Raw genomic sequence first — 14,236 nt, forward strand, 5'->3', positions numbered from 1 at the left:
ATATTTTTAAATTTTTATTTATTTATGACAGTCACACAGAGAGAAAGAGAGAGAGGTAAAGACATAGGCAGAGGGAGAAGCAGGCTCCAGGCACCGGGAGCCCGACGTGGGATTCGATCCCGGGTCTCCAGGATCGCACCCTGGGCCAAAGGCAGGCGCTAAACCTCTGCGCCACCCAGGGATCCCCAGCTGATGTATATTTAGGGTGAATCCTGGGACTCCTGCAGGCGCTACAAGGAAAGGTCTCTTTCCATTAGACTTCATGTTATAAGGATGTGAGCCCAGAGTCAACAACACCCATGAGAGCCTGGCCGTGAAATGGAGCAAAGACAGAGCAGAACTAAAAGAAAGAGAGACAGAAACTGGCTTCTTAAGCATGTCATTGGAACCTTTGGATCAAGCCTGGCCTGATCTACAACTTTTCAATTACATGAACCAGTTTCCCTTTTGCTTAGAACAAAAGGGAGCTTTCTATAACTTGTCACTAAAAGAGTCTAAAGTTATGTCTGATTACCCTGGACTCTTCTAAAATCCATATGCATTGGCCCAAGAGACAAATCTGAAAAGACAAAAGGTCTGGAGTCAGAGGAGCTGCCACTAGCTGGCACCAGAGGCAGGTTACCAAGACTTTCCACACCTGAGTCCCTTCCTCTGTCAGGTGATTAACATTTGCCTCATCCGTTGCCTGTCAGGTGACTGAGAATCACATAAAAAGATACAGAGGAAATCACTATGGAAACATTCAAAAAAGCACCGTACAAACAAAAAATATTGTTATTATTAGCACAATAGTTATTCAAACTTCACAATTCTGGCATCTTAATTATCCAGTTCCTATAAGAAATTTTAAAAGGCTTTGAACAAGAATACGTTGTTTTTCAAATGAACATAGGGGGTAACAAAAAGAGAGTCAAACCAAGAAACATATGGCTGGTTACCAGAGGGGAGGAAGGTGGGGAAGGTAGATTTTATAGGTGATGGGGATTAAGTTGTGCACTTGTGATAAGTACCGGGTGCTTTTTTTTTTTTTTTTTTTTTTTTTTCCGGGTGCTTTATCAAGTGTTTACTCACTAAATTCTACACCTGAAACTGACATTACACTGTATGTTAACTAACTGGAATTTAAATTAAAACTTAAAAAAAGGGGCAGCCTGGGTGGCTCAGCAGTTTAGTGCCGTCTTCAGCCCAGGGCCTGATCCTGGAGACCTGGGATCGAGTTCCGCATCAGGCTCCCTGCATGGAGCCTGCTTATCCCTCTGCCTGTGCCTCTCTCTCTCTCTCTCTTTCTCTCTCTCTCTATCATAAAAAAATAAAAAATAAAAACCACTTTAAAAATGCATTGCTTTTATGAACACCTGTGTATTCTGCTACACGAGGGGGAGCGCCCTCTACGGGCCAGAGGGCATAAAGTGAGGCAGCAGACCCAGAAGCCAACAGAATCCAGAAGGGGCAGCTGGAAGCTGGGGCAGGTCTCAGGTTCTGGGCTGAGCACCAATATGTGCTGTGGGTCATTTGCTGGGCCCACCCAGGACGTTTCTCTCCCATTGAACACATCATCCCAATGACTCAAGTGTATGAATCATTTAAGAAAAATGATGATTTAATTTAGAAATTACCCCTGTAACTCTCAACTGCTATTTTGCAACTTCAGGGTTGTCCTAACAATAATGCTGTGCAGGTAGGCAGATTTTGTGTTTGTTTTAGTGTTTTTGTATCCGAGACCTAAGGGACCAACATAACAACAAACTTTGCATAAAAAGACTAAATTGCTTCACAAATTTCACATTTCTCCAAAAGTCAGAATACAATCATTTTCTCAGAAACAAAAACAATATGAGCAGTCGGGGTACAAGACAGGAAGAAGCATTACTGATTTTTAAACCTTGTTCTGAGTCTCTGGTCAACAGTAGTATCAATGGACTCTTTTTTGATGGGAAAATAACTAAATTTTTATATTTTCATATAATGTAACTGGAATAAGTTATCCTTTACAGTTCCCTCCTTCGAGGAGCTCAAACCTGGGTGGCTAAAAAAAAAAAAAAAAAAAAAAAAAAAAAAAAAAAAAAAAACCTGGGTGGCTGCGGTGGGAGAACAGGGGGACACTTGTTTTACTAGTGTCGCCATGTACTGGGTACCGATGCTTTGTAGGGTATGTGCTGAGCCCAGCACCCCTCAGTCCACGTCACCAATGGGCAGGGGTACATTATAGTTCCTCAGAAGCATGGAGAAGGCTGAGCCTGCTCACCCTGCTCCAGAGGACAGCCTGCATTCAGGCAGAGTGGGCTGACCCTGTCTGTGTCAGGCTCCATAAGTATCCCTTCTTTCTTTCCCTGCACCTCCATTTATGCCTCTTCATCTTGTAAAACAAGTTGGCCCAACCCAGTTATCTGGTTATCCTCAATCCAGGGAGAAGCGCATAAGGCCCCATGTTGCTCTCCAATCCGGCTGTATCATTATGAAAGTTGATTCTGTCCCCTGTTGATCCAAAGTGCAGTAAGTTAAAAAGCAGAGGGGAAGAGGAAAGAGAAACTGTCTCTCTAAAAAGTCTCTAACACTTACCAGTTTGGATAATGCTCTGGAACCAGCATAGATTATACCCACAAACAGCACCGAAGCAGGAAGCCACGTTGAAACATCAGATCTGGGAAGAGGGAAAGAGGCCATAATGTTTCTGTCATCTTCTGTCCGAATGACCTAGTTGGAAGGCATTACCCTTTGGATGCACCAAATATGACGATGGTGCCTGTCTTAAAATCTCTGAGTGACCCATGGAGTGTGACATGGTCTGTGCCCATTGACAGTGAGGAAGGCTGACAAAGCTATCCAGCTACAGCCTGTCTGTTCCCTGTCCCACGACAGGGCACAGACAAGCTGGAGATGGAAGAGGGCTTCCTGCAGTTCAGGAGAGAGAACAGATCTGATTTTTTTTTTTTTAAGGGGCAGTGAACATTATTCTTTGGATTTTAAGTAGCCAGAGGGCTTTGAACTCACGCCCAATTATTAAAAATTTAAAAAGACTATTTACCTAGGCAATATATCAAACAGCTCCATGGAACTACAACAAAAGGAAGCAAATGTCAAAGGACAGAATTTTTAAAAGAATGCTAGAACTCGAACTGGGTGGCCATGTGCTGACGTTTTCCACCGTTAACCTGAAATCTCTAAGGACTTCAGAAGGGTGCATTTCTTTGATTCCGCTGTGGCCCCACCCAAAACTGCTTTTCTCAGAACAGTTTAGATTCTTGCTCTCTTGAAGAAAAGCAAAATTCCAGTTTTTACATAGAGCCCTGATCACGGAGGTTGCAACTTGCCACTCCCATCCGTCACCAACGCATTTGGTCCCTAGAGTTATTCTAATAATAGATAGAAATAAATGAGACCATTCCAGCAGAATTTAACATAATAATCCCAGCTAACTCAATGAACCACTCTCCTGGGATGGTGCCTGTTCAAGAAATGTTCTTTATTAACTTTATTAGCATGGGCAGGCACTCCATCTGTGATCAGACCTGCTTTTGTATGCTTCCCAGCAAACCTGGTGTTAAAATGTCTCTAGTCTCTACTGGGGCCTCCAAACCCTACTTCCTGAATATATTCATTCAGCAAATATTTATAGCAATTTGCAAGGTGCTGACAGCACCAGAATTATTATTAACAGCAGCATCACAGTTAACATTTACTGAGCACTTGCCACAAACAAGGCACTATGCTAAATGATTTCTATGCTGTGTCTTTTAAAAATCTGCACAGTGTGGGGTGCCTGGATGGCTCAGTTGGTAAAGTGTCCAACTCTTGACATCAGTTCAGGTCTTGATCTCAGGGTCATGATTCCAAGCCCCATGTTGGGCTCCACACTGGGTATGGGGCTAGTTTAAAACACAGCACAACAACTTTATGAAGAAAATATTATCATTATTTCCATTGTGCAAATGAGAAAACTGAGGCCTAAAGAGTTTAAATAATGTGCCTGTGGTCAAAAAAGCTGGTAATGGCAAAGCCAGAATTTGACTTCAGGTCATCTGACTCTAAAGCCCTAGCTTAAAAAAAAAAAAAAAAAAATAAAAAAAAAAAAAATAAAGCCCTAGCTTTAAGCCACCCTTTCATACTTTGCCCCCAAAGACCTCATAATCTAATGGGAGACACTGACCTATATAAAATAAGCTAAAAACACAGCATGATTTTGCTCTGGTAGCAGATCAAACAGCTAATTACCCAAGGAATATTCTCTGTTCTTACTAGTGCCACTGCAATAAGACATGTCTGTACTTGCACCCAAAAGGCAAACAGAAAAAGGAAGATGCCATTCTCTTTCCTAATGGGTCAAGGAGAACATTGAACCAATTGCTCTTCTTCTAGGAAATGGCTTTCCTAGAAGGAAAAGCTCACAAGGGTCAAGGGAGACTGGATCCAGGCCCCTGGTCCGCTGAGCACCAGAAGGCAGCCCAGAGCACCTGCCACGAGGAGCACAGGTAAGGCGGGAAGTCGGGCACTTTGTGACATAGTGTGCCTAGCTGCTGCAGGCACAGTACTCTGGGATGTGAGCTCAGTAAGCCTCCAGGCATCTGTGCTCTGCTCCTTCTTAAACAAAGAAAACACCTGCCCAACCATATGCTCCAAGAGACATCAGGGCATTTGAGTGACCATGGATGTGAAAGAGAAAACATGGCTAAGGAAACACCTTGTATTTTAACCTTCTACCCTAAATACAAAGAAATGATTTTAACTACAAAAAACAAACACAGATCTAGTAGAACCAAAGAGACTTCTGGGATATGTTACAGAGCAGCTGTGTGAGCATTTGGATTCAACCATGGCACTATGACCAGGAGCAGGGGCACTGATGCATACGTTGTCCACAATCACCTCATTCAGCACTCACCTAGGTGGGCAGAACCAAAGCAACGTGCACTAATGGGGAAATTTCGACACCTGCAGAAGCAGTTGGTTGCCTGACCCTGTCTTGCCCCTCATGAGCTCTTATCAGAGACAGCTGCCTCCCTCCTCCACACACCAACAAAAAAGTATAGCTGCTATTGAGAGGAATAAATATGAATCATTGGGGACAGTGCTGCCAAAACATATGGGCAAAACCAATCTGAAAGGATGGGGCGGGGGCAGAAAAATAATTAAAAATTGAGAAGAAATGTGCATTCACATTGCTCCAAAGTATCAAAGTTCTCATTCCACTGAAAATCACAGGGTACATGTTAAGTGTAGTTTATGCAAGAAAACACTCGAGGGAACCCAGTAGACAACCCATACACCATGAAAAAGCTCTTCCATGAGATTAGCAAACTAGTGCACATTTATACATCTTAAATCAAAATAGAGTGTTTTCATCCAAAAATGACTTCTTGATTTATCTTTCAATTAACCCATTAATTATCAGAGCCAGATACTATATAATAGACATATTATTAATGTGTCTCAAATCAGCCCTAAGTTTCACAAAGGTGGGAGTCCTGTGTGTTTTGCTCATATAAATAAAACTCAAATGTTACACGGATGAATGTTTTAAGGAAAGTAAAGGACTAAGCTGTACCATAAGGGTATCTGATCTAGTAAGTGAGGATAGGGAAATCTTCCTCTAATAAGTGATATTTGAGATAAAACCCAGTTAGGGGTTTTAAATGAGCCTGGGTGGCTCATTTGATTAAGCGTCTGCCTTCAGCTCAGGTCATGATCTCAGGGTCCTGGGATCGAGCCCCACAACAGGCTCCCTGCTTAGCTTCTCCCTTTCCTTCTGTGTGCTCTTTCTTGCTCAAATCAATCAATCAATCTGTCTGTCTATCTATGTATCAATCTATACAAAAAGAAAAAACCCTCAAAGTTAAAGTGGGTAAAGGGTTGGGGTGGGGAAATAGAAGAGATACAACATTCCCACCTTGGTCCATTACTCACAGCAGTAAAAGTCTCTTGAGGTTCAGTAAGACTTTGTCACAAGTCTGTTCTTCACTAGCTATTCATTCCTAAATTCTTTGCAACATCAATCTCGTTTAATTTACACACCAGCAGGAGAAATAGGAAACAGACTCGCAGTCACAGGTGTGCATGCTGTCTCCCTCCCAGAGAGGACCTGCTGCAGAGAGTATAGTCCACGGGCAGGTGAACATAATTTGAAGAATAGTTTATACTTGCTGCTTCAGATTCAGAAATGGGATCTCTGGCCCACAAGGTTTCCACGACTATCAGTTAATATGCTATGGTAACATGGACAGGTCAGGCCTAGCAACAGTTACCTGGGGTAAATAAAATCCATGACAACTGAGTTTCCCATACTTTTCCAGGCTGTGTGGAGACAAGGTGAGGACAGAACTACAAGGCAGTGCTTTCTTGTCCTTTTGTCATCTCATGAAATATTTTGTTTTTAAAAGATTTATTTGGGGGATCCCTGGGTGGCTTAGCGGTTTAGCGCCTGCCTTCGGCCTGGGGCATGATCCTGGAGTCCCAGAATCGAGTCCCGCATCGGGCTCCCTGCCTAGAGCCTGCTTCTTCCTCTGCCTGTGTCTCTGCCTCTTTCTCTCAGTCTGTGTTTCTCATGAATAAATAAATAAAATCTTTATTTTTATTTTTTTTAAAGATTTTATTTATTTACTCATGAGAAACAGAGAGAGGCAGAGACACAGGCAGAGGGAGAAGCAGGCTCCATGCAGTGAGCCGGACATGGGACTCGATCCAGGGTCCCCAGGATCACACCCTGGGCCAAAGACAGGCGCTAAACTGCTGAGCCACCCAGGCTGCCCCAATAAAATCTTTAATAAAAAAAAAATAAGAGATTTATTTATTTGAGGGTGAGAGAGATAGAGCACACAAATGGGGGGAGGGGTAGAGGGAGAGGGAGAGAGAGAATCCCAAGCAGACTTGCAGTGGAGCCCAATGTGGGACTTGATTCCAGGACCCTGATATCATGATGTGAGCTAAAGCAGAGTCAGTCACTCAACTGATTGAACACCCCCTTGAAATAGTTTTAGAAAAATATTGGGCCCGTGAGGGCTCAGCCTGGGCAACTGACTTCAGCTCAGGTCATGATCTCAGGGTTCTGGGATCGAGCCCCACATTGGGCTCCCTACTCAGCAGGGAGTCTGTTTCTTTCTCTCTCTCTGCCTCCTCCCCCATGCTCATGCTCTGTCTCTCTCTCAAATAAAATCTTTTTTAAAAGACAAAAAATATTTCTTCAGGACAGAATGAAATTGTGATTTTAAAATCCTAGTTAACTCTGCTAAAATGGACGATTATTTTCCAGGGAGATTAAGTGATGGAAATTATACCTGGTTCTGGGCACTGAAGAGCATAACCTTATAACATGCACATGGTTATCCAGATCTTTGGGAATTATAAAGAGCTCTCTTTGCTGCCAAGGAATGTTCCAGCAGTCAGCTGAAAAACTTTAGTCAAGATCTAAGGGATGGACAAATTTCACACATTTTCCTGGGCTGTGCCCTTTCTTCTAGGTCAGGTCATCTAGGGCTGGAGGTATGTAGGTGACCCCTAAGGGTCACCTAGGTCACTATGCGTGAGGGCAGAGGAAGGACACACAAGAATAGAGCTGTGCATGGCACAATACTCAATAAATGTTCTGGTTTTTCTACATATAACTCCAAAGACAGAAGCCATTAGGGAAGATTGATAAATCCACCTACACAAAATACACTGGCCAAAAAAATACCATACGGAAAATCAAGAGATGAGATGCCTGGGTGGCTCAGTTAGTTAAGTGTCTGCCTTTGGCTCAGGTCATGATCCCAGGGTCCTGAAACTGAATCCCATGTTGGGCTCCCTGCTCAGTGGAGAGCCTGCTTCTCCCTCTCCCTCTGCCTGCTGCTGCTCCTCCTGCCTGTGCTCTCTCACTCTTTCTCTGTCAAATAAGTAAAAGTCTTTTAAAAAAATCAACTGGTGATTAACAAGCTAGGAACAACTATTGGCAACATAGAAAACAGGCTGGAATTTCATATTCTTAATGTGTAATCAGTATTTACAACTCAATAAGAAAAAAAATCAACTCCATAAAAGAAAAATAGTGGGCAAAAACCAGGTATTTATGTGTATGTGAATGTGTGTGTGTGTGTGTGTGTGTGTATTTCTCTCACACACACACATAAGACATACAAATAGCCAAAAAATATGAAAAGTTACATATATATATACATATATATATACACACACATACATACTACTTTGTTACACTTACCAAAAGCTTTAAAAATATGCATACTCTATACGGTATTTAAAGGCAGTTAAAGTTATCCACAATGATGTTTGCATTTATAAGGAAAATAAAACTGCATCTGGCCTTATGGTTGGTTATCAAGTGTGCCAAGCACCCTGGGGCTTGCTATTGCTTACCCACCTGGAACCCTCTCCCTCCAGACACCTGCGTAGCCCACTCTCTCACATCATCAGACCTCTGCTCAAAAGTCATCTTATCTGTGAGTCAAGTAACCACCCCCATTCCCATCCACTAGAACACAGACACACACACACCCCCACACACATGCCTATTCCCCTACCCGGCGTCATTTTTCTCTAAACTCACTGCCATCTGACATATCATGTACTTCCATTTTCCTTTGTTTCTTGTCAACCAGAAGGTAAGCTCTATGAGGGCAAGGGTTTTTGACTGTTTTGTTCACTGTACACACCCCCCTACACACCAAGAATAATGTCTGCTATATATGCTAGACACTCAAATATATGCTGAAGGAATCATCATGTATTACTTTGTAATTTAAAAAGAGATTTTCCCTTCCTTCTTTAGATTGATAGAAGGGAAAACAACAGTAACAAAATATACCATAAAACTCCAGGCATGACCCTAATTCACATTTCTTCCTATGCTTTTCTTAAGCCCTTCAGAGACTTTGCTCTGAACAGAATTGCCAGTGTTTATAGCTACTGGGTCTTTAAGGGCAGGGATGAAAGCAAAAAGTACATACATTCTACCATTTGCCTCTTTGAATTGGCCCTAATGGGGAATTCTAACAATAAGCAATAATCTTTTTTTTTTTTTTTTTTTAGATTTTATCCATTTATTAAGAGAAAGAGACAGAGATAGCACTAGAGTAAGAGAGAGGTCAAGTTAGGGAGGAGAGGGAGAAGCAAGTTCCCCACTGAGCAGGGAGCCCAACGTGGGGCTTGATCCCAGGACCCCAAGATCATGACCTGAGCCGAAGGCAGATGCTTAACTGACTGAGCCATCAGGTGCCTCATCTTCTCCTTTTACTTTCTGACAGTTTTTCTTTGTAAAGTTCTTTTCTTTGTCAATTGTTAATGTTATCTGGCTTATTGGATTTGTTTTTAAAGCTCTATCCCCGAACCCTGGGATTATGACCTGAGCTGAAGGCAGATGCTTAATGACTGAGCCACCCAGGCGCCCTGCAGTAAACATTTCTAATAATCGTGTTGTAACCTATAACTGTGACAACGGGAAACTAACTGAATTGAGAAACAAACAAACATGTTTTCTTCAATAGACATGAACTCAGAAACTTGTATGGAGGCAGTAATTTTGTTTTCTATAATAATTTGTCTCATTTTCTTATTTAAAAAGTCATACTTATCCATGCTAGAAAATTTTCAAAATACAGATAATCAAGAAAAACATTACAATTACAGCCCCACTACCCAAAAATAACCACTGTTAATACCTTGCTAGGTCTCCCTCCAAACAGTGCCCAGATGCACATACATGAACACTGCCACAAAAATGGAATCCTGCTGTACACTGGGTTCCATAATCTGCTTAACATCTTTCTGTGTCAAAAAATCATCACTGAATTATCAATAATTGCCTAATAGGCTATTGCTGCACACTGAAGTTAATCCTCTTTTCATTATTTTAATGCAATGACCGTTATCCTTGAATATACTCCCTTTTCATATTCATTTTTTGCACTATCAGGACAAATCCCCTGAAGTGGAATTGCTGTTCAAAGATACATGACTCAAAGTGCAGAATGCCTTCCAAATAAGTTACCCTGATTGCACTCTCTGCTATGGGCTACATGCTTGTGTTCCCTCGAAATTCGTATGTTGACATCCTAACCCCAGCATGATGAATTTGGAGGTGGGGCCTTTGGGTCATGAGGTTGGAACCTTTATGATGGGATTAGTGCCCTTATAAAAGAGATAAGACCATGCTTTCTCCCCACCCCCAATCTCTCTCTTCCTCCCTCCTTCCCCTCCCCCTCCACCATGGAAGGATACAACAAAATAGACAAGAAAAGGTCCTCACCAGAACCTAACCATGCTGGCACCCTGATGTTGGACCTACTAGCCTCCAGAACTGTGAGAAATCAATGTTTGCTGTTTAAGCCATCCAATCTCTGATATTTTTGTTATAGCAGCCTGAGCTAAGACTATATATGTGTATATATATATATATATTCCTATATTATATAATATATATAAAGTCAACCACTGCAACTCTAAGATTCTACAATAGCCAAATACCTGCATATTGGGAACAAACCAGGCACATACCACTGAATGCATCTTTTCTGCATCTGTAATTTATAAGGTGGCACCACTGGGCCTTCCATGCTGGTTTATTCTTCCATTGTCTATGTGCCAACAAAGGGGGCAAGACGGAATTATATCCTGAGATGCCCTGGAAGAATCTTGGGTCTCTCTCTGCAGCACGAGGACCTCTGGGGAGCTGCTGAGCCAGGGAGTGTGTGTATCTGTGTGCGCAGAGAGGCATCTCACAGCAACTCCTGGGGGAAAGGACTATTTGTCATGGGATCTGCTTTGAAAGTTGTGGAGATACATAGGTTTTCTTACATGATTTACAAGCACAAGTATGGCATCTTGTTTGAGTCTTGGGCTTGTTTGTTTTTCTGTTTGTGCACACTCTTCTGTCCCTGTGAGCCCTGATGAATAAAGCATTTCACAATAAGCTAACAATAGTCTGTTGCCATGAATTAAAAAACTGTTGTTATTGAGATGAAGGCTAATTAAATTAAATCACTTGTTTTTCAAATAGAGCATGCATTATGGAAGGAACATCTGCTCCCTCAAAACACTCAGAAGTTTATCTGTTCATGGGTGCCTAAATGGCAACTTGAGCTGAGTTCTGAAAAATTCTCTGCGTTATGCTGACACCTAGTGGAGCTAAAAACAGATTCCAAACACAAAAATACCAAGCCACAAGATGGGTTCAAGCAGACTATTGGCATTACCTAAAACAGTAATACTTCACAACTGTAAAGTCAATATTTGCTTTACAGTGTACAAGGACTTCTGCATACATTCTTCTTCATTTTCTTTTGACTTCTACACATATTAACTCCCTACTTAAAGCAGATGCCTAAATTTCATTTTGGGGTGGGGGCGTCCATTAAGGGTGAATATGATTCTCCAAGAATTTTACTCAATGTTCTATTTCCTACTATTCTTAGACATTTCCTCCTTCATTCTTTATTCTTCCTCTGACTCATAGCGGGTCAACTCCCTTGACAAAGTTCAGTCTTAATGTTACCTGAACTCAAGAACCCTGTGATGATACAATTTTTCACAGTGCATAACTTGGAATAAGAGTCAGCAAACTATGGCCCATGGGCCAAATCCCACCTGTTGCCTGTTGCTGAAAATACCATTTTATTGGCACACAGTCACACCCATCTGTTTATGTGGTCTGTGGTGGCTTTCCTGCTACAAAGGTAAAGTTAAGTTGTTGCAAAACACTCTATGGACAGGATTCAGCAGCAATATGAAGTGTGGTCGACACTAAAGTGTGAGTTCAGTAGATTCCTTCGCATTGGGTGGTATGGGCATGACCTGCAGCCATTATAAAATTATAAAATTTGAAGGTCCAAAACTCCTATCCCAAGAAAGAAAAATACCGTATGGTATTTAGAATTATACATGGAGTCTTTAAAAAAGGAAAAACTAAAAAACAACAAAGACAAAAACTCAAATTCACAGAAACAAAGAAAAGAAAGGTGGTTGCTGAGGGTGGGTCAATAGAGGAAGTGGATAAAGGGGTGCAAACTCTCAGCTATAAGATAAAGTCTCAGAATCTAATACATAAAATGGTGATTATAGTTGATAACACTATGTCATATTATTGAAATTTCCTAAAAGAGTAGAACTTAAATGTTATCACCAAAACAAATAAATAAATATGTGATGTGATGGATATGCTCATTAACTAGATGGAAGGAATCTTTCACAATGCATACGTATACTGTGTTACCATAATGTACGCTTTAAACATCTTACAATTAAAAAAAAAATCTTACAATTTTGTTTGGCAATTATACTTCAATAAAGCTGAAAAAAAATCTTGTCCTTCTGCCATCCCTGGTCTCATGGGCTTTTCTCCTGAGAACTACCATAATCACCACACAAACACCAATCAGATTTTATTCAATAGTATGTCTCTTCAGTGGCTTTCTGTATCTTTCCTGAAAATGCTTTGGAAGCTGGTTTTATCATTCCCAAAAAGTAATTCCTACATATACACATAAAGAATTCCTTGGGAAAAAAAACAACAGGAAAAAATATCCAAAACATAAGAATTTGAGTGTTAATTTTCCTCTCTGAGCAACGGTAACTGTTCATAAAACTGTTAAGAATCACTCAAAATGAAATACCAACACATTAAAACATATTTGAGAAACTCCAACCACCGGTAACTTTGATGAAGATGAGCTATTTCACTTAAAAACAAAAAATTAATCATAAAAAGAATTATCCTAATTGATTTGTTCACTGTTCATTTCTTTAGGGACAGGACTGAGTTAATTTGGAGGTTTTATCAAAGAAATTTTTTATGGTTTTCCAGCAAAGATTCTCAGTGGAAAATTAAGGAGTGGGGCTTTCTTCTTCATCTGTTAGAAACCTCTGGTCACAAAGGAATTGTGGCATAGAATTATTCACTTAGAGCTTCTCATACTTGAAAACTTGGGAATTAAAAATTTGCTGTTTTAGGGCAGCCCCCGTGGCGCAGCGGTTTAGCGCCACCTGCAGCCCAGGGTGTGATCCTGGGGACCCGGAATCGAGTCCCACATCAGGCTCCTTGCATGGAGCCTGCTTCACCCTCTGCCTGTGTCTCTGTCTCTCTCTCTTTCTGTGTGTGTGTGTCTCTCATGAATAAATAAATAAAATCTTTTTTAAAAATTGCTGTTTTAGATATAGTGAAAAAAGTAGTATGTACACATTACTTTCAAAATATCTTTATTTAAAAATGTATTCTGGTAATAAAGGAGCCAAAGGATGGTATGAAAAGTCTCCAATGAAATCACACCTGATTCTATAAGCAATGGTTCCAGACTCTAGTAACCAATGCCGTGGTCTCACTGCCAGATGTCTGGTCAGTTTTCTGGATCATGTTTTGGAAACACAGATAGTCTACAGCACAGGATTTCAACATCTGCTAGAAAAATCACTTTGCTGCTCTGCAATTGTCTGGCAGTGGCAGTAGCTGCCATATAAAGACAAACTTGTGCCTAAAAACCAGTGCTATCTCTCTAAAGACAGAAGGCCTCAGGGTGTCATCCAACACTTGGTGATCACGGTTGCCAAGTAAAAATCCTAGAGAAGATTGATTCCATCAGGTCACTCAATGGAGTCAATACATGACATGGCCAGAGATTGACCAACACAGCAGATATGGCCTCTCTGCAAAGTAGGAAATGTGATGCCAGGTTCTGTGACTTGTTTTAAGAGGGAATCTGGGATTCTCCTACACTCCAGGCTATAAGGAGTCTAAATGAGCTCTCGTGGCATATGTTATTAAATATTGATTTGGGGACCACCCACTGGTACAATCCCCATTCCGCAATGACCTCAGGGACTCCAAGCTGTCTGCCTGCTGCTGTTTTTATTTTTAGTAGGGTCCAACCTCTGCTATCTCTACCTAAGTGCACAATCACACAGCAAAGCTGGGCTTCAGTTCTCTACTGATACAATCAGAAAGCCAAGCCCAGTAGGAAACGCAACCGTGGCAAACACAAACCTATCCTGGCAACACACGAAGGAACATTGGGGCCAGGTCCTTGCTGCTAGCCATCTGGTCACTCCCTTCTACCAAGAGTCCATGGCAACTAGAAATCCTGAGCTGTGCCAGCGGTCATTAACCACGAGATCCACTACAAACTAAGATGCTAAGATCTTTGACAGGAGCTTAACTGAGCCGACATCATGTGTAAGGCTGTGAAGCCACCTAAGATAGTCCAGGAGACAGAAGTGAGATAGTTTCTGAGAATTTAGCAGGGGGACTGAAAGAGGGTATGAC

At 41.4% G+C, this 14,236-nt stretch overlaps 1 protein-coding gene across 6 annotated transcripts in view; it reads right to left on the bottom strand.

Moving 5' to 3' along the window:
• The window catches only part of TMEM241 (transmembrane protein 241), a 112,791-nt gene that overhangs the window by 85,760 nt on the left and 12,795 nt on the right, over nucleotides 1–14,236 (bottom strand). For all 6 annotated transcript variants that reach the window (XR_005990685.1, XR_005990689.1, XM_041774245.1 and 3 more), the window contains exon 4: nucleotides 2,560–2,641. Coding sequence is in view for 4 of the 6 variants with exons in the window: in XM_041774245.1 (XP_041630179.1) it covers nucleotides 2,560–2,641 (82 nt within the window). In the remaining 2 variants the exon portion in view is untranslated. The remainder of the gene's footprint in view (nucleotides 1–2,559; nucleotides 2,642–14,236) is intronic.

This window comes from Vulpes lagopus, chromosome 1 (genome assembly GCF_018345385.1).
Source record: "Vulpes lagopus strain Blue_001 chromosome 1, ASM1834538v1, whole genome shotgun sequence".
NCBI classification, from domain to species: Eukaryota; Metazoa; Chordata; class Mammalia; order Carnivora; family Canidae; genus Vulpes; species Vulpes lagopus.